The sequence below is a fragment of the Chaetodon auriga genome, chromosome 20 (genome assembly GCF_051107435.1).
Source record: "Chaetodon auriga isolate fChaAug3 chromosome 20, fChaAug3.hap1, whole genome shotgun sequence".
In the NCBI taxonomy this organism is placed as follows: Eukaryota; Metazoa; Chordata; class Actinopteri; order Chaetodontiformes; family Chaetodontidae; genus Chaetodon; species Chaetodon auriga.
In genome coordinates, this window is record NC_135093.1 from 4,865,217 (window position 1) to 4,886,825 (window position 21,609).

At 43.4% G+C, this 21,609-nt stretch overlaps 1 protein-coding gene across 1 annotated transcript in view; it reads right to left on the reverse strand.

Moving 5' to 3' along the window:
* sdk2b (sidekick cell adhesion molecule 2b) overlaps positions 1–21,609 on the reverse strand; it is a 248,762-nt gene that overhangs the window by 42,807 nt on the left and 184,346 nt on the right. Inside the window, exons 4-12 of the mRNA XM_076759286.1 lie at positions 19,796–19,943; positions 9,805–9,938; positions 7,118–7,229; positions 6,149–6,339; positions 4,762–4,845; positions 4,396–4,590; positions 2,936–3,052; positions 2,468–2,635; positions 1,991–2,093 (exon numbers count right to left, since the gene is read on the reverse strand). Coding sequence (XP_076615401.1) covers positions 1,991–2,093; positions 2,468–2,635; positions 2,936–3,052; positions 4,396–4,590; positions 4,762–4,845; positions 6,149–6,339; positions 7,118–7,229; positions 9,805–9,938; positions 19,796–19,943 — 1,252 coding nt within the window. The remainder of the gene's footprint in view (positions 1–1,990; positions 2,094–2,467; positions 2,636–2,935; positions 3,053–4,395; positions 4,591–4,761; positions 4,846–6,148; positions 6,340–7,117; positions 7,230–9,804; positions 9,939–19,795; positions 19,944–21,609) is intronic.

Consider the following 21,609-nt stretch of genomic DNA (forward strand, 5'->3'; position numbering starts at 1 on the left):
TTCAGGTTCCAGCCTCGACTGGCATTACTACAACTTTAGCAACTCCAACTCAATCACAGAGGACAGCTAGTTGTTGCAATTACATTCTTACGGAAAGATGAATCTACTGGCAGCACAGGTAGACAGAAACATCCTGTTACATGGAATTCGACAGATATAAAGGGGTTCGCGATAATGCTGACTCACTCTCAGTGTCAATGACAAACACCCGTGCTGTATGTTAAAGCGCATTCTCAAGTCAACATTTCTTTAGTGCCCAACTGTGTGCATGAGCACATCCATCAAAAATAGTTTCTACTAGATTTCCAGAACCTGACTTGCATCATTCAGTTACCACCTGCTGGAATGTGACCTAAAGCTTCAGATGTTAAGCCTTTGACAGTAAAACAATGACTGAACTGAGGGTTTGCTTGTCTTTTAGTCCAGCACAATCCGAGAAGAATATGTTATTAGTGAGGTATTTCATCTTTCTCCCCCGTCTCTTCAAACTCGCCATCAGAGCTGCCCTGCATGCATATCATAGCGGCTGACGGCTGTATATCAAACACTCATCAAAACTGCGCAGCTCAAACGTAGCCTTAGATGTAGCCTTCTCTTCAGAGTAGAAAGGGACAGAATGGTCTATTGATCGCTACTGATGTGGGCTACAAGCCTGGAGTTCAGTAAAACTGTGTTGTGACGGTTGTGTGTTGGTTTGGGCTGCAGTTGTAAGCCGGAGGTGTGTGTGAGCCTTCATTTAATGACATACATGCACGTCGGCGGTCAACAGACAGGTTTAATCAGTCTCTGCGTTTGATTTTGTACAAACTGCAAGTCTGTCAGAGACACACCTTTGTGTATTTGAGCCGTGTTTATATTTCAATGCATGTATTTATGCGTTTGTGTGCATTCGGTGGAAGCCTTAACACTCCTGCGGGGGAAGTGGAGCACAACAGGAGCATAGAATAAGATACAGAGAGGTAAATAAATGCTTTGTGCTCAGGGTGGTAAGTGACTAATTAACAATCATGGGTGCAGAGAACAATACAGCAAGTGATGACTAATGCTGAAGCGTCTTCATTAACAGCTCTATTGGCCGAAAAGGCTCGGCAACTGTGCTTGTTTAGGTATTCACTTAAAGGTGTAGAGCATAAGAAATACACAGACACGTTTCCATAGGTGCAAATGGAGTTTTCCATCAGAATCTAATTGAAGGTTTGTGTGCACGGTCAGGTGCCCACGTACATTAGTAAAAGTCTTCTGATCAGGGCTTGTTGGTTGAAGCTCGCTCCCGGCTTAAAACCAAAGGATGCTATGGCTTTGAGGCCGAGGCTCTTTAACTTTGAAATGCATTCTTTTTTGATCTGCGGACACTGTGGACACCTTTAAAGGATAAGGCTGGCAGTGTTTCATATTTTTCTTTTCCAAATATTCCCATACAAAGATCAAAACCGACAATGAATGTAGCCCACTAATAAGTACTGCCCGTCCAGCCAAAGCCTGAGGTTATTCCTCTGTGCCATAGAGCTCCATTGTTGTCCCAAAACGATTAAAAACACATCAATGAGACACAGAGGGGTGGTGAGTCAATTCAGCTGTGTATTAATACACAGCTGAATTGAACTGAATCATCCCTGACGAATGCACGATTTGCTTGAGTAATGTTTGCTAAAAATAAAAAACTACGCTGTCCTGCTGTTTTCTGAAATTACTCAGCCTTTTGTTTTAAATGAAACCACAAATTTTTGAGCAGCTGATCGTTGATTTTGGTCTTTTCATTTGTTTACAATAGGAGAGCTATAGGATAACACCTGCCTTAACCTACGAAAAGCAAGTCAAGACCCACGTACCTGTTTAGACTTCCCTTTGTCTCTTTCATTGTATTTGTCCTTTATCTCCATTGCTTTTGTCTTTAATTGTGAAGCACTTTTTGACATTTGTTCTAACAAAGAGCTTTAAAAATAAACTTAATGTACTAAACTTACTTCTACTCTACTGAATGTATCCTTACCTGACAGTTACACTGGGGTCGTGTGTGACCCCACAGGCCATAATGGCTTTAGTTCCTTTGATAACACTCTGGTCCTGCGGAGGGGTGGTAATCCGGGTGCGAGCTGTGGATACAAAAAGAAGGCAGAAAGAGAGAGCCGGAGAGAGAAATGAGGAAATGGAAGAGAAAACAGCAAACAAATTGTCCTTTCTGAGAAATACAACACGAACAAAAATAAAACATGACAAACAAATTTCAAAAAACTCATTTCAGTTGAAATGACATGCTGCTGTTCGTATTTCGTTCCTTGATGACTCCTTGCAGAAAACACTTTGATGATGACTCCAAACTTGCACAGAAGAGTGCTTTGTAGCAGAAGGAATTGAGCATGGCTTTATTATTATATGGCACGACCTCTGTTGGACTGCTTGGGCATTAACAACACATCAAGCACATGCACTTTTAAAAAAGGATGTGAAAGGCCTCGTCCACACTCACCCCAGACCACAAGGTCAGCAGAGGCCTCATCAATGCCCCTGGAGTTGCTCGCCATGCAAGTGTAGGTCCCGGCATCTGAGATGTGTGAGGGGGAGATGAGCAGGCTGCCGGACTCAAGCAGCGTGAACCTGGGCAGCTGGACCGAACCGCTGGCCAACACACGCTCACCTAAGTGTAAGAGCAGGCAGAAGAGGAAAACACAGGTGAGAAGGGGGGTACATGAACAGAGAAAACTGAAGACAGAATGAGGCATTCAGGAACAGAATAGGAGAGGAAGGGGATTGTGAGGAAAAACAAGGGCAGTGTTTTCCTGATCTGCTATTGAAAACATGAAAAGCCTGGCGCAGAGTAAATCCCAGTAAAGGAATCCAATCAGGCTTTATTTGCTAAGCCATGGCAAACTATGGTCCCCTGTTTGTGTAATAGATAACGGGCATCGTGATCTCTAGGTGCGTATGTAACAGAGACCTTTCTGCCAGGTGATAGCCGGTCTTGGAGCTCCAGAGGTCTCGCAGTGCAGGATGACTGACATGCCGTCGATCACAGTGCTGTCAGAGGGTCCGGCTGTGATATTCGGGGCAATGCCTGAGGGGAGAAAAACACATGCACACAGAATAAAGAGAGAGCTCACTACAGTAAATAGAGAAGGTAAGAGGGTTATGGAGGTGAGAGAATAACTGTCTGTGGCAAAGCCCCTCTTCAAACGCATTTTTTATAAGCAGCAGCCTGCTGCGTCTCAGAGTTTAGTCAATGCTTTGTCCCACTAATTCTTCAGGGATTGACACAGCCTTCACCTCGGTGCCACAACTGTCTGCTGCCGGTCTATTTTTTGCACTCGCAGAGAGAGATAGCGAATATAGAAAGAGGAGGAGGAGGGAGAATGACTGAGGGAGTAGCACAGACTGAAAGAGGCAATATGTAGATAACTAAAATCCCTATTTGTGATACGCAATAAATCAAAGCTTTTATAGGATGACAGAAAACTGTACCACTCCCCAGAGGGAAGGAGGAGCAGGGAGTTTGTCATAGGAGCAGTGCTGATCTCGGGGCACAGGGAGTGGGACAGACGGAGAAGTGGGGCCATGAATGTGCTGAGGAAAAGGGAGACGTAAGATGAGATCTGGAAGCGAGAGAGGAAGAGGAGATGGTGTCAGGGAGCGAGGGAGGGAGGGAGGGAGGGAGGGAGGGAGATAGTGATGGAAGCGGTGAGTTAGCAAGAGAGAATATCATGAATTCCGATAATGCGGTGTAGCGTGGAGTGAAGGCAGCAGGAACTGAGACAGAGTGAAGAAAATTAGATGTCAGAAACTTGGCAAACAGATGCACAGCGAGAGCAAAATTACCAGCGATTTTCATATTCCAGCAGTGGCACATGTTCAGAAAAAAAATAATAAAAAATCTACACAATCACAGTAACTTAAGTGATTAGAGTCAGACATTAAATATGGCATTAAGACTGAGTGTATTTTTGTAATAATGTAAACTTAATCAGTGCAGGCCTACTTGACATAGGAAAGTCCAGATATTCAAAGCAAGCACGTATGATATATTTCTGATATCGTCACGTAAAAACGTCCTCTGGGGACGATGAATGTCTGTGGAGATATTTCAGTCTGGGACAAAGGGCTGGATCAACCCACGCGGCTAGCATGACGAAAAACAAATATTTTGCTCAACTGCCTCGAGGAAAAAATGAAAACTGCTCAGTCAACATAATTCCATTTAAAGAACTGTATTACTTCTACTCTTCTCCCTTCTTTTAGGTGGGATTTGGTTTCCATTTTTGAAAAGCAATTCTTTTGTGAATCTGACAGGAGAGCTGTGTAAGGATTTAATTTGAGTTCATCCTGAGTTTTTACAAAACAAATTGTGCTCTCACAGCGGTAATTACTGAAAATCGTTGTGTGGAGAGCAGCTGGAACACTCACTTGTAACAGCCAGGTATGTGTTAGTCTGAACTTCTCCTGCCAAGTTTCTGGCAAAGCACTGGAACATCCCGGTGTCATCGGGCAGGAGGCCGTTGACCTGCAGACTGCCTCCCACCAGCACCCTGTACCTGGGCGTCTTCACTGGGTCGATGGGCAGAGCATCCTTGTACCACACGATGTCTGGCTGGGGCACTCCTGCAGAGCGTGAGTGAGGGAGGGGTTTACAGACAGTGGGTCACGCTTCCTCTTCTCATTGCATTTTTCAGTTTAAAACCACATGAATTCCAATTTGTTAAATGAATTAATTCTTGTCAAACATTTCTGCGTATTTTGACAGGAACAGTCACAAGCGCGCACGCTGCTCACCTCGCGCCTGACAGGGAATGTCCACCACCTTCTCCATCTCGGCTGTGATGTGTTTCTCTGGTTCCTTAATAAACTGTGGTGGTTCTGGGGGACATAGTGAAAAAAGGAGAGAAAGGATGAAAAATTGGTAATAAAAGAAGCACGACAGCAAAACTGCTGTAATCATCGCAAAAATAAACCGACAGTGCCTGTAATTGATGACACTCAGATAAAGTATTGTAGCGTAAATATTTTTTTTGCTTTGATATGTATTCCTCGTGGGGGCAAACTACTCACAGCGTGGCTGAAAATAATGTGATTATACAGTAGTTTGACTGAAGAAAGCAGTAATTGGAATTCTGTAATGGTTTAAAACGCATCCTTCAAACTCATGGGGAGAGGAGAGGCTCAGTTAGCTGTATCAAGGGAAAAGTTGACTACACCTTGTCCTTTGAATCACATCACAACCTTGAAAACATCAAAGTGTTTCAGCGTGATGGGATGAAAATGACTCAAGCAGTGTTATATCAAATAGTTTCTTGAGGCCAACCATAAGCTTTCTCCCTTTTGAATCAATAACACTTTCCCCTCACCGCCCCATGACTTCACAATTATGCTTTAGCCAGATTCATATAATGCAACTAGTAATAATTGTATCAATTTCGTTTTCAGCTCTTGTGTTTGAACTTGCAAAGGTAAATGATACATTTCCTCCCACACGTTTGTCTGATGTATGTACCACAGCTAAATCCAGAAACATTGTTGTTTCATTTTGGTTGTTATGCTGATATGAAAGCACGTACAGCAATTATACATTATGACTAATCACATCATGGTCACTTAACTTTGCGCATAATAAAAAAGGTAAAAATAAAATGACAGTGAACCTTAAGGACAAGTGGCAGAAAATAAAAAAAATAAAAAAAACACATTAAGGGAACGTGCTGCGATTTTTTAAATAAATAAATAAATAAATAAAACATACTATACAAAGGGAAATGCACAAACATTGAGATAATGGCTGCGAATATCAAAACACAAACAAAACACTGGGGAAAGGAATGATGAACCTATTTTGACTTAGCAGCAGCAAAGATATTGACGCTTTCCCATCAAAGCTCATTTGGATGTGGATTTGGAGCTTAATGTTTGTGCTTTCACTTTTATGTGTGTTTTTATCCTCAGGGGCCACTGGAAAAAAAAAAAACCCCACTTAAAAAGAACTCGCAGTGCAGTGTCTGATTAAACCTGCATGGACCTGATCGACATTCACATGAATATCTGAGAACAGAGGTTTAATTTTCATGCAATGGGGAGATTTTGTCACCTACAAACGTGCATTTTAAGGCGAGATGTCAGCGGGCTTTACATCAACAGACAAGAGCATGGTTCATCTTACAATTCTTACCTAGCACATGCAGGTAAGCCCCGGCGCTGACTGAGGGCACGCTGCTGCTGCGGAGAATGGCCTCACACTCATAGTAGCCGGCGTCGCTCACCACGGGACTGAGGATGGTCAGCCTGCGGTTGAAGTCGCTCAAACCGCTGGTCACCAGCACGCCATTCTTCCGCCACGAGATACTGAGCTTGATAAGAGGCCTAAAGTCGGAAAAGTAAAGTTTAGATGCGCTTTAATGTCACTGCTCCCATAAGTATCTAGCTCTTTGTGCTTAATTGTAAAATCTGCTGGAATATCTGTAATTGAAATCTGAAAGTATATCTGTTTATAGGCTGAGATGATTCCAACTGTTCTCAATTTGAACTATTTCATGAGTCAAGGGACGTCATTAGTGGAGTCTGCTTTGTTACCGCATATTTCGACATAAAAGAACACTACAAAAAGTAGCAACGCAAGAGAAACTATTCTGGATCAGCTACAATGATCACTCAACATGCAAGGAATATTTCAGTTATTGTACCAAAAAAAATGGTACAAATTAATCAAAAATGACTTGTTAAGATGGGTTTTATGAGGTGCAGTGAATTTTATTTTGGTTTTATTCCGGGACAAAGGGCACCGAACATGTATGTGTGAATTACAAACAAACTGTGACTGATTTTCTAACTTCTAACTTAAACAAATTTGGAACACGCACCCCAAGTGGATACACAAGTGGGATAAAGGGTATTTTTACCCAATTTACAAAAAAAACTACTAATCATATCCAGCCCTGCAGACAGTTTTGGTTTTATTTGTCTGGGTTTTGTGCATCTGTTTCTACTCTAATACTGAGCAACGGTGCTCACTGGAATCTACAGAAACCTCTGAAAATGGTTTTTACTGAAAAAACAGTCCCTGTGACAGCTCCTGTTCTGGATTATCCTCGTTGACCCTTTTGCAAGCTGATCTGTGACCCTGCTGTTCCAGGATGTTTACCTGGCGTTGGCCACACACTCCATCGTGACCTCTGAGGTGCCTGTAACCACACTAGTGTTCCTGGGAGGGATGATGATGGTGGGGGCAATGGGGTCCGCTGGACCTCCAACATCTAGACAGACAGACAAACAGGTCAGTGCGCACACACACACACACACCAACAAAAAATACACAAACACGGAGAAGTTAAGCAGAGAGCAATGACCTCGATAGATAAATAGAACTAGATACAGTGCAGATCTCTGGATGGTGATGTCCTATACATTTCATTTCCACCCAGTGCAGTCTGTGGGTGCTCATCGACGTGACATATTGAAGCTGACCAGTGCATACACTGTATCCGAGTTCTGACAGAGAGATGGGCCGAATAGGACGAGACAGTGCACTGACTGTGCATAATAAGATGTCTGCTGGAGAACCAGAATCAGGGATAGAAAAATACAGCTTGACACACACGAAGCTAAAGGGGCGAATAGGCTGTAGGGTGTGCGCGCATACACACACATGTTCATATGTGCATGAAACTCTACATGCGCAAACTAGTTTAGGTCTGTACATGTGTGTGTGTGTGAGCATCAGAAAAAGACAGCCCATGGCAGTGAGAGCACAGTGTGTGTGTGTGTGTGTATGTGTGTGTGTGTGTGTGTGTGTGTGTGTGCTGCTTGAGATGTGTCATGTCTGTGATAAACTCACACTGATCCGTCAATCCCATCAAGCCCTGGGAGTGCGCTTGTGGCTGCACATGTCAGATGTAGCTACAGGGGCTGTCATGACTCAATCTAACCAATCTTGGGTCATTAGATGCTGTATACGGGCCGTGTGTGCACCCACAAACACACACACACCTTAAATAATGTCGTGGTCTGACTGCTAGTCACCAGGAAAACACTGCTACATATTTCAACTGGACAAACCCAAGTTCTTCAAATCAGTTTACTTTGAAGGAATAACTCAGATACAGAGCTGGAGTCAGGACATGGTTAGCCTAGCTTAGCATAAAGATAAAGTGAGGCGGAAACAGCGGAAACGGCTCTTATTCAAGTGAAAAATTATGCCAAACAACTACTTTAAAGATGTTTATTTACACAATGAATAAACAGCCTTTGATTGATTCCTTCCCTGTGAACATAGTCAGGCTAACTGTTTCCCCCTGCCTCCAGTCTTGATGCTAAGCTATGCTAAACATGTACTGAACTCAAATCTGTACTTCAAGCACTGAAAGAATATTGATATCAATCTTCTCATTGCACTCCAATAAGCTTGTGTCCCAAACGTTGGCACACATGGAGAACAGCGGCAGAGTTGATTATATTAGCACTAGAGCGTAGTCACATGCTCCGTCACACATATCTATTCAGTAGCTAAAACAATGTTAATGACAAAGCAGCCAAATCGTGCCTTGGCTGAAGTTGAAACCAAGTTTTTTAAACTTCATCCTGAGCGTGAAAACCGTGACATGAGCAACACTAGCCTCCTCCGAGTTCCCCTTGACCTTCGCTCTTGCCCAGTCTTAGGCAAGCACTGTCGGAGCCAGGAAAGCTCATGGGAAATGCATTGTCAGAGGCGTCGCTGCAGGAACAGCTGCTGTAGCAGATACTGACGGATACACGAGCACGTACGATGAAAAATGCAAGCACTCACTCAAAACACACACAACTCTCAGTGCTGGCTCTCCGAGCAGCCTGTACGTCCGTGCGTGCGTGTGTGTGGGTGTGTGTTTGTGTGTGCATATGTGGAGCATATGTGGAATGTTCATGTAAATGCATAGCATGATTCTGTGAGACCTGCCAAGTTGAGACCTCCCGCTGTGCTCTCTATCGAACCTGACCCAGAGGGTGTGCGTCTGTGTGTGTTTGGGAGTGCGCAATAGTACTAGTATAATCAACTCTGCCACTGTTCTCCATATGTGCCACAGGCTATTTCTGCTCCCTTGTGTTGTCAACTGTAATATCTTTCCCTCACCCTCTACATTCACTTCCATACCGAACTCCAGTCTACCATGTCATAAGATGCTGTCTGTTAGGTTTCCTCTTATATTTCACTCTGCTGAGCTGAAGCCAATTGAATTGGTTTGATTTGTGTAGCTTCTGTTTTTTATATTTTGTTGTTGTGGAAGCTAAGGATGCTGGTGAATATTAAAAACTACTTGGCAATACAACAGTCTGTTCTTGTCCCGGTCCCCGTGGCTTCCTCCGCCTTTGTGTGCACATCTGCAACTAAGTGTAAATATGGCTGCAGATGCACTTCACCACAATGAAATGAATTCTGATCCCGAAGGCTGAGCTTCTAAGCATGTTGCACTGCGGTGGAGGTGGTGGATCAAATGCTTTACTCGAGCAAAAAGTAGCACCAAAACAAAACAAAAAAAAAAAAAAGTACAATCCAACATTGTTATATGTTATATTATCTGCAGTGGTGGAATGTAATTAAGTATCTTCACTAAATTTCAGAGGGAAATATTGTACTTTTTATTCCACACCATTTATTGGACAGCTATAGTTACTAAATACTAGAAATTAAACATTATCTCCTAAAACATAGTATAATGTTAAACATTCAGTGCAGGGCTTGAGTAGGGGCTGAATGTGCTCAGCTGCTTTCCACAGATCTTACAGTGCATCCACACTTGTTCATCCGTCCTGGCATAAAGATTACAGTATGCGTGCACACAGTATGTGGTTACTCACTCTCTACTGACAAGGTGATGGGCTGGCTGGTCTTGTTCTCTCCATTCTTGTCATTTACCGCTTGGACGTAGTAGCGCCCGGCATCTGGTGCAACTGTAGACAGGATAACCAGTGTGTTGTCCAGAGTGATGGCACTGGGGGGGGGGGGCAACAAGAAAAGCAGAGGGTTTTATTTATTTAACGTATTTTAAGATATTCTGTATTCAGAGGACGAGGGAGGAGAATCACAACAGGGAATCAAGACTGAGAATTTCAAAATGAAGAAGCTCAGAGAAAGCTTCTGCTAATACATCTTCAGCCTTCAAAGGTAACGTTGGACCGCCTAATTACTGCTAAATATGTTTGTCTGGTTGTGTGTCCACACTTGATCCCACGGCTGAAAAGGGCATTAAACATTTTAACATTTTAATTACACTGCTCAAGCTGCATTAGGTATATCGATTTACGATGTGTAAACAATGTGTTGGTGCTGACTGAGCAAGGCAGAAATATTGACAACCTCCCTTGTTCATACTTCTCCTTATGGTCTGTTCTGAAATACAATAGCCCTGCGCAATAACCCAGAGCTTTTAATTGGCTATTTGTACCCCTCTGCTTCCTGTGGCCTGCGTTTTGGCAGCTAAACACTTTTGGCAGAAAACAACGGTGTCTTCCTTGTCGGCTGCTGAAATGATGCCTGAATAAATAAACACTGATCCATTTCTCGGCAGGTGTCCTATAGGAGCTACGGCGTCTTGTTGTCTCTATCAAGTCCTCCCCCGTCAATGTAGCAAACAGTGAGGGAGAAACCTTCCTCCCTCCTCTCCGCCGCCTGATGTTACAGCCCCCTGACTATGTTTACAATCAATATTTTCTTATTATCTGTGCCTGTTCAACAATCTGGAGGTAGATAGCCTGTTCCAACTGGGCGCCTTGCTCCACATACTACATCTTTTCCTCTGGCCTTATCCCTCCATCTACTGTTCCGTGTAACTCCACCTCTCTCCTTCACTTCATCCATTCCATCCGATGCCGAGTGTGGTCATGTGAAGAAGCCATATTTGGCTGCCTGCCCTGACAGACACAAAACTACCAAACCACATTTGGGAATAAGATAACCTATTGATTTAAAAAAGAAATGTAAATTTCATACATTTGTGACACGGCTGAAGACCCAGACACGGTTACACACCAGAGTACAAATCTCTCACATCGTCAAACAAAAGAGAATTTCAGTCAGAGCCCAATCAGGAAGCTTACTCTTTCAGAAAAATACCACTGTCAGAGAAACAAATCAATATCATTCAAATGGTTGTGGCTCCAGCCCACCCTCTGTACTCCGTGACATTTCTGTTTGATTTTCTCTTTGATGCTTTCTTTAAAGTTCCCAGAGCAGGGCTAAATCTGGAATAACAGCTATCTTAGTAATCAATAACAAAAAAAATCTTTGAATCCCTGCAAGTAATGGCTTCTTCTATAGAAGTACTGTAATTCTTGCTGCTTGCTGCATGAGTGTAAAAACGAACACCCCTGTCGTGCAAATTTCAGCTATATTGCGTTTCACAGCTGATGACCTCCTCTTTCTCCCTTCCTCCAATCCAAACCACTGCACTCCTCCAACCACTTGTTCCTCCATCCTTCAACTGATCAGCGGGGAATCCAAGTGCCTGCTGTGCCTTATCAAGGAAGCAACAGAGCTGATGAGTAACTGAGGGAAAAAAAAAAAAAAAAAAAAAATCGAATGTGGAAAGAAAAAATAATGCTCACAAGCACACACATACAAAAACCTTCACACACTCTCACTGTACCTCCACAGAGGCATGCAGGAAAAAGCATTTGACAGTGCACAGAGATGATGTGTAGCTCATAGCTACCTGTGCTATTAGCATTTACAGTACGACAACTTATGAGATCCATCTCCAGACTGATTGATTGTCATCTATCTCAAAGCAGCCACAGTCGCTGGGCTCATTTGGGATTCCCCGTGCATGCTGAGACTGAGAACAGTCTTCCTAAAGGGGCTGGCAGGCCTCAATGGCTGCAGCTTATGATCTACGGTAAATATTTAATGCTAGCTCGCTGGAGCGGTGACATCCTGGACGCACAGCCATGAATTATGGATCCCTTCAGGGATGTGGCCAGAGCGGAAGTGTCCAAAGCGCTGAATGAATCCCAGGTGACTTCCCAGGACCTTTCTAAAACGGGGACACAATCCAGGGCTTAGCAAACCTGTCGTTTAAGAAACTCCTGAAGATGAATATACAGGGCAGAGCTCTTAAGTTATAGGAGGCGGAGGTGTACATCAGCTCCAGGAAACAGCCTATTCTATCTGTAGTAATGTCAAGCATTGTACGATGTGACCTGACAAGCTCTTTCTCTTTTTTTTTCTCCATTTCTTTTGCCTCCAAACACCACTTATTACTCAATAACCCCGTCACGTTTCAACTAAAACAACCCCAAATACAAAAAAAGTTGCTGTAAAATGTAAATAAAAACAGAGTGCACTCATTTGCAAACAAAGTGTGTTTACTGACAATGTTGACACAGTGTTCCTGAGCCCATGTGGTGATATCCTTTGTACAACTGTGTTCACAAAGTGGCGAAACCTCGCTCCACCCTCGCTCGGGAATGGCTGAAACTTTAAGAGGACGCCCTTTTCAAACCCAATCATGATACTATCACCTGTTACCAATGAACCTGTTTACCTGTGGGATGTTCCAAACAGGTGTTTTTGGACCATCCCACGAGTTTCCCAGTCTTTAGCAGCTCCTGTACAAACTTGTTTGAAACGCGTTGCAGCATTAAATTCAGAATAAGCAGATATTTACAAAACTCAGTGAAGCTGATGAGGTCAAACATTGAGTATATTGTCTTTGTGCTCTTTTCAGTTGAGTATATGTTGAAAAGGATTAGCAAACAGTCACACTGCTTTACTTATGTTTTACACAGCACCCAAACATTTTCGGAATCGGTGTTCGGAATCAGAGTCCTGATTTCATCGATGTTAGTGGGAGCAGGAGGCAATTTTTCCCCCGGCTAGTTAATTTTAATGTGCTCCCCTGCTGGGCATTCTCTCTCCTCAGCCTGTAATCAGGGGTCCTGCAGTGGGGGTCAGACAAAACTTTGTTACATAGCGCGTTCAGCAGATCTAACCTCTCCCTGTGCTCGCCGGGCCTCAGGGATCAAAGACCACATGATGCAAGAAGAAATTAAAGGTAAGCCAATTATCCTGAATGGCTTTGCATGTATATCAAGGGAGCCGGAGTAGGGAGATAAGAATTTGGTTAAATGAGGTAATGAAATTGTTTTTTTTTTTTTTTGGACTGGCTTCCTGAAGTAATATCTTGTTTTAGCATGCTGCTTTTTTTTTTTTATCTTTCTCATTCTCTCTCTGAACGCATTTTGGTCATCCTTATTCAACTCCCCAGCCTCTCAGTGATGTGTGAGCAGCTGTCTGAGGCTTGCTTGTAACGATGGCTTACCACGTACCCGGCATCGTGTGGGGATTTATCAAGCCACAGAGCTGAGAAATTTGGACAAATCAGATATGTGCGAACATGCCTCTGTCTCTGTCTGGTTTTTATGTTTATTCCTACATCTCTGAATGCTTTGCCTTTTTTATTCCAACCCAATTTCCTTTTCCATTATTATTCTCCAGAAAGAGCTGTGGTCTACAAGAGAGCCTGGCAGGCTGGACAGTTACTCAGAAACATCTTGGCTAACTGTGCAGCTTCATGTACAACCCCAGTTATTCTTGCAGCAAGAAGTAGTGTTAGCCTCATACGCAATTACTTCCTCGTGGATTAATTTATTTATGTTTAGTGTCAACGGGGGCTTTTCAATGACTGCAAGCATTATAATGATTCTGTAGCACTTTAATCAATAATGATGATGAGGATTTAGGTTTGATTGAAACAGACTGATGGAAGTTTAAATGTTTTACCTGCCACTTGCTGCTTCCCTTTTGCAATTTTCATTATTGCTAATAAATTACATTACAGGGAAATTAAATAAACAATGATCCAGCGTTGCTCTCTTTAATTAAGAACACATCGTCCCTGGACTCTGCATCTTGAACAACTAGCTTAAGAGCGCATCTTTGTGTCTTGTTCAACCCCGGAGTTTGTCAGTCTGTGTGCATATCTTATCATGTTAATCCAGCGCTGACACAGTGTGACAGAGCTGTGCCTGTTCTAACGCACGCACACGCTCGGGACTGTTTTGGCATCTGTCGTGGCTGTCCCTCTCCGCTGGGCCGTGAGAGGCCTAACCTCGCTCTACAGCCTCAGACCTCCATTACATGCAGACAAATGGCCCCGGTCGGCTGATGGCCTCCCCCAGGAGACGGAGAGGGGTCGACAGGATCAAGCAGCTCACATGGCTGGCTAAGGTATGAGTCAAACTGCAGCCAGCAGACAGACGAAGGCAAAATAAAGCTAGAGAGAGAAAGAGGAGTGAGAGTTAGCAGCAGGCTGCATGCCCTACTGCTCAACAGACCTGTGATGAAAAAGCCACAGCTCCTGGGGATGGAGAGATGGAGGAGTGAGAGAGACGAGAAGAGGTAAGGGAATGTTGCTCATGAAAACAGCCACTTGTTTTCTCACCGGGGGCATGAACTAGAGATTTGTGGCTCACTGTTAGCGTTCTGCTTCCCCGTTGCTCCCAGTTGGTTGAATGTTCTGAAAGCCAAACTCGGTGAGGAAGAAAAGGATGTCCCAAATACTCCACAAGGTCAGATAGTGACATAAATGAACTCAAGGCAATGTGTGATCCGCCTTGATCTGCTGAGTGTTTTTCAAGACCAAACACAACAGGCTATCCCTAAATCCTTCCACCGACTGAGCCCAGTGATCCATCTATCAACATCAGAGTTGAAAAGATTTGTCGACAGAAAATTAGCAGGAGATTATTTTGTTAAATAAATCGTTTTGAGTCATTTTTCGATTTTTCCGCTGCCAAACATTTGCTTGTTCCAGCTTCTCCAGTGTGAGGATTAGTTGATTTTCTCTGTTTTACATCATTGTAAATAGAATATTTTTGCTGCTGGCCAGACAAATCAAGACATTTTATAGACAAAACAACTAAATAATTAATTGCTAAATTAGCCAATAAATTAATCGGGGGTGAAAATCATTATTGTAGGCCAACTCTTCACATCCATGGATATATGTATAACAAGGAATTTGACAATTTCATAATACAATACACATAAACTACAATTGTCAATACATTACATGAATTTTGTTAGAGATTTATTTTCCCTACATCTTAGTTTGGGGAATGCAGTATATGTATCAAGTATCAAGTGGACTTCTGTAGTATAGTAAGTAAAGTACTCACCCAACACTTGGCACATATCACTGTACTGATAGATTTGTTCATTGCATGTTGAATATCTTCAGGTTTTGAACTGTTGGCCAGACAAAAGAAGCAGCCTGAAAACGTCTTTGGGCTTTGGGAAATGGTACAGAACCAAATGACTCATCAAGAGAATAATCAACAAAATCAAAACAATTGTTAGTCGCAGCCCTAGATACATGGAACGAAAGAATTCCTGGATCCATGTGCACGATGGTGAGTTGTTGTTAGCGTTGCTTCGCCTTGACATCACGTCCCTTTTGCCCTGCAGATTGTTGGACTTACAACTAATGCTGGGTAGCTGGGCATAGTGAAATGCAGAGGAAGGGCTTGGCCATTCACTGGCCCTCGTGACTAATGGGGAATCCATAGCAGACTGACAGGACCCGAGCATCACAGGCAGGGGCCATTAATTGATCAGTAGCTACAGCAGATTACTCAGGAGAATTGCAATGTGTGTGTGTCAGGGATGTCCTCCCACTGACTCCTCCAGGTCAGACTCCTCTGTGTTCTGTCTTAACAGACACCTCTACAAGGTTGTTTTCAGTGTAATGCAGATAAATCCATGCCCAAGTGTCAATGGAAAGTTTCTGGAAGAGAAAACCAGGTAGTGGTAGTAAGTTGTTGTCAGAGGAGAAATGGTGAGAAGCTTGGCTCCACAACTATATCCAGCAGCAGACTCACCTTCCAGCCAGCAGCTCTACAATTCCTGGCAAATGTGTTTACTGAAGGAGCCTCTGATTATACACCACATTAAGTCTCCAAAATAACACAACAAATCACACCAGCTGAATGGAAAAGACCCTGCCAAATGTTTTCCCATTCAATAAGGGAAGAATAATGACCGTTAGTCCTAAATAAGTTCTTTTCCTCCTTGCATCCCACTCTACATCAACAACACAACAAAGACACGAGGGCTCAGGTTGAACCAACCCACTGCAGGGCAGCTAGACCAACGCCCAGCTGTACATTTCAGCACCGAGTAAAACAAGGACACAATGTCCTGAACATAGACAGCAAAAAAGAAGGGTACAGCAAAGGCCATCAGTGAGAAACGCTACAACAAGTGAACTGCAAGTTTATGGGTGAACTGTGAGAGACAGGACAGGAGTCTTTGCCTATGCCAAGAACAACAGCTGGAGAGGCCACATTGCAAAGAGAGAGCAGGCACTGTGGCACAGTGAGACGATGCCTTTCCAAGAGCAAACTGCAGCAGGGAAGCAAAAACGCAGTATTCTATAAGTTCCTGTGGGTTTCCTTTACACATCCAGGGTCTGGGTGGTGTACTGTGATCACATTATGCTAGGTGGGTTCCAATCACCTGTTCAATCTTGTATCCCTTTCAAAGTTGGTAAAATAGAGTTTTCAACAGTGTAACATTTGCTAATTTACGAATACACTGGATGCTGACGTCCTTGGTTTTGCAGGTGTTTGGTCACAAACCAAAGCACCAAACAAATAACAATTTGGAGGTATTTCTTGTTATTTAAAGGATTTGCAGTTGATAAATGATTTGATACTTGATTTAGATTTTAATAAAAACTATCAAACCCTAATTCTAGTGTTCCTTATGTTTGCAGCTCCAATAATATGTTCCCGTACATTTCAACAAGAACGTGTCAGATCAAGAGATGGATTTGCTGAGTGTGCACAGGACCGGTCTCACAAAAGTCAGCGCTGCAAACAAGTGCCATCCTGGAGTAATTTTCAAGCCTCTGCCACCTTTCTACTGAAAGAAAAAACAGACAAGTGCAAGACAAGACCACCCCCTCCTGCTGTATGACACAACTTGAGGAAGCGACTCCCAGCGAGAAGCACTCTCACACATACAGTAAAGCCCAAACTGATCACAATGTGAATGGAAATAATATAAGATTTAAGATGTAGAGCACCCTGGAGAGAAGGCATACATTTTATTAGCTGTGGGTTAGATTGGTTGGAGGTGATTAGGCTACCACGGTTATTCTGGGTATGGCTGTTTTTCCACCTCTCCTCCATTGCTGAGGTGTGATCACACAGAGCACAGAGAGAAGAAGCAGCAAGACGAACCCCTGGAGAGTCTGCAAATTAAAGTTATGACACCTGAGGAGGGATAGCGGGAGCAGGGGACAATGAGGGGAGACGGAAAAAAAGGGAGTAAAAAAGCACAAAATAGGAAAGTAGGGATATTATAAATTAAAGAGAAAATGGTCACCATGGTTGTAGTCCATGGCAATTTTTACCCAATCCTCTTCCTCCCGTCGCTTCTACTCTACATTGTAACTTGGCTCATCATGGAGCATGAACACCTGACATGCATAGATCTTACAGATAGAACTACCAGTCTCACAATGACTATAACCATTATGTATAGAAGCCAATGTGACAATGTTTAGAGAGACTGCACAGCTGCACTGACACTGGAGAGCACTAGTCCTTGGAAAGAGCCTTCATCAAGGTAACATTTGTGGTTCAGCGCAGATATCTCTCTTTGGCGCTCCCACAATCTCCCTGACTAGTGGGAATTTGGGGCCTCTACAGAGTCAATGCTAGTGGCACGAATCAAATTCAATTAAATGATTTTCAATAAAAAAGGCCGCCCGTTATCAACAGCTCTCATTTGCACACAGTGACCTTGGTGGTGCGCGAGGAATTAGCATTCTCAGAGCTAGAGGGTAGGAAGCGAGGATGAAGAGAAGCAAAGTACACACAGTGGGTGGCCAATAATGGAGACAAAAGGAGCGAGAGAGAGAGGAGAGGAGAGAGAGAGACATCGACAGGAAATAAATGAGACAATAAGTGAGAGAGGAGAAGGGGCTGAACGAGAGAAATGTGAAACTAATAAAGAGTTGAAAGTGTATGAATCATTCGACCAACTTTCATAACAGTAACCTCTCAAAATGCCAACTTGTGGCAGCCTTAATACACACACTGAGCTCCGCATGTCACCGTTGTTTGACCTTTTTCTTAACAACTTCTCAAAAGTAATCCAGATTTCCACAAGAAGTCAGAACAAAATCGAAGCGAGCAGCCTACCCACGGCCATCTGCAGCCTTCAGCTTCTCAGTCAGTCTGGGCGCTTGTCTCATTGTCATTCTAGGTCAGGGTATGATTACTGATGATGAGGAGCTGATAAGAAAGATTCACTCTAACCAAGGGCAAGGTCACCTCCCACTGCGAAGAAATGTAGATGTGATGAGATGGGGATAAGTGCCTTTTTAACACACACACATGCGAAGGAACACACCCACAAAGTATTCCTACACAAGACAGGAGCACAGGAGTGGTGAGTAAAAAAAAAAAAGGCTACCAATAAAGCCAATCAACAAAAGAGAAACAGAAGTCTATCATCTCCACTAGAGATCTAATTGGAGCTATAAGTCAATATGCTGTCAATATGAATATTGTGAAGAATTGTGCAATTTTTTGGAGACAATTCAAACCATACAAAACACGGACGTAGTCTCTGTGTCATCACCCACAGGCTTCTGAAGGGCCACTGTGAAGCTAGGTGACAGCGATTCCGGTGGTTGCCATCTTGGCAGTGCCTGACTCCGCCGAACTCCTGTCGAATCCAAAAAATGGGTAAAGAGTTTGGTGGAGCTGAGGCAGGCTGAATAAAGCCTGGTTGTTGAAAGCTAGTGGCTAGCTGTCATTCAAAGGAGCCAAGCCCATAATTTTGCATAACTTTAAAGTCACTTTTGAGCCCCAGAGCTGGATTTTACAGTTCAAAGTTTGTTTACAGGTCTTGGAAGTACCACTACATATATGAAAAAAGTTATATAAAGATCAGTCACCCAGTCACCCAATGTGAAATCTGATCAATTATCTCACATGATGTTACTTCACAGAGTTGAGAAAACTACAAGCCTGGAAGCTGGGGCTGTGGAGTTAAGAGTGTTAGAAGCGGCTTACCAGACCTCTGTAGGCCAGTCCTCATCTCTGCTCGAGGCTAGCAGCTCAACGCTACATTAGCCGCTACTGGCATAACACACCCAAATCTTCAAAAGGAGTGCAATGCTAAATAAATAATTTTGGAGAACACAGAAAGAAAATCCATATAACTTCAGTACCAAAATTGGCCAATACTCCTTTCTTGTGCCAAATATCACAACGGAGAGAGAGGACATCGTTCCCATCGACCCCTCCATTCACACCCTTCTATTTTAAGTGAACAGAACGGGGAAGCAAAACAACAATCCCATTTGTGACTGTCAGCAGCTCCAGCGCTCGCTAGCCCAATTGGGTACTGATGGTGCCGCATGAACACCACCGCTGCCGGCTGGCAAACATTGATAGGTGCCCTCAGAAACACACAGAGACCAAGATGAAGAGAGACGGAGTCAAAGATAAGCTGAAGTAAAAGTGGCTGGTCTAGGTTTCTTTTCGAATAAAAATGAGCAACGAAAGGGCGATTTCATTCAACACAGCTCCAAAAGTGCTTTGGTCTTGGGCCTTTTTCTGCAGGAGAAATTCAAACTCTCCTTTAGCACAAAATGTACCAAGATGAATGACAAACGACAGGTGGGAACAAACGCTCTCAAACTAAAGCACTCAAAGGCCCCCTGGAACAAACAAAGCACCAAAAACTATTAACTGCATCAGATAGAAAGACAGAGTAAAACACAAAAAAGACTCTGCGGGACCAAACAAGTTAAAAAAAAAAAGTACTTACATGCGACTGCTAGGTGGAATCTTGCGCCCATCTCTGAACCAGGTGACTTGCGGCTGGGGGAAGCTGCGAATGCGTGGCGCTGGGATAACAGCACCCTCTCCCTGAGACACAGACTGGGTGCGCTCGCCCTCCTCAAAACTGCCCATAACTACAGAAAAACAAACAAACAATAGGCACAGAGAAGAGTGAGAGAGAAAGAGGGTATGCAGAGTCACAGGCACAAATTTCCCTTTCTTTCTTGCTTGTGACTTTTGCTGCCCAGAGCTTTTGCCATCTGCTTTCTGTTCTGAAATGTTGCATCGAGCCACTTTGATGGACAGCGCGGTGTTGTTGCCATGGTTTCCCCGGCACATCAAGAAAGGCTAGAAGGAGCGAAGACGAAATGACTCACTGAGGGACAGAGAGGGGACGTTAAATAGACTCATATTCATATTCCGAATCCTCCTGTGTGGATGCATCGAGGGCGATCAATCTTGATCACACTCTAAATGTGTGCATTACTCAACATAGTAGATGACCAGTGCTGCCTCTATTCTATTATCTCCTAATACATTTCATTTGTTACAGCGGTTTTATTCCTCCCGTGCCTCATTATATGATAAAGGCTGACAAAAATACTGCACTAATATTCCTGCTCTGCGCTCTGCCTATTTGTAAGTGAGATCTATGGGCAGGTTGCGAATTTTTGATGGATTTCACGTCGATCAGCCCAAACTTCAATTGTTGCTTCGATCTCAGCTGTGCAATTCTCTGCTGCAATCATATTGGCTGATGCTGACAGAAAACCTTTATGGGACAGCAGTAACAAGCAGATTTTGTATTTTATTCGTGCGACGCTGTCTGAAAGATAAAGTGCAGACTTAGGTTTTCAAGAAGTGACAGCCAAAAACCCTAAGATTGTTTTTTTTAGCCCCATGAGAAGCGGGAGAAAGGATCATATATCCGTCTCTTCAATTCAAGGGAAACAATAAAGAAAACTACAATGAAATCATTTGAACATAACATCAAACACTCAATTAAAGTCTAACACCGTTTAGAAATAATAATATATTTGAAAAATGTAGGGATCAAGGTATGGGGCTTTGAACTGGGGGTGTTGGAGTGGTTGTGCATCGATGGCAATCTTATTTTTCTCTCTCCCTCGCTCTCTTTCAAAGAGAATAAAAAAGGTAATCTGGCTTTGCGGTGCAGCTGTGGTGCTTAGCTTAAATGAAAATCTGGGAAGTGTGCAAATCCCGACTTTGATCTGCAGTTTCGGTGATGTGACGTCCTCCTCCCCTTCCATAAACCCTAATGCCTCGGCATGTTTCCCTTTCTCCGAGGTGTGTCTCGGCAATCCTAATTGTGCTGCCTCAATGGAATAGCTTGCAAAAGAGATCTCCCCATCTCTCCCTTCTATCTTTCCCTCCCCCCCCTCGTCTGTCTCATCCATTTCTTCTGCAGGTGTCCTTAATTCTCCTTTTTACTTTGCCTCACGGTCTGCACCCCTTCATGAGCAGCTGATGAGGGGGAAGAAGAGAATTATGGAAATGGAAAGAGGTGGGAATAAAGAGAAAGAGAATAACAGTGGGGTGGAAGCCAAGAAATAAATAGAAAGCAGTGGTGGCCAGACAACAGACAAAGTCAAGAGAGAGGGAGGAAAGCAACAATAAAAAGAAACAGTGATGGAAGCAAGGAAGAGTCAGAATGATGGAAGAGAAGGAGATGCAGAAGGAAGCAGTTGGCTACAGCTACAATATGTTTGTCCAATACTTAAGAAGTGGGCCGGTGGGACTGTTAGGCCCGCTCCTTCTCCCTCCCATCTCTTTCTCTCT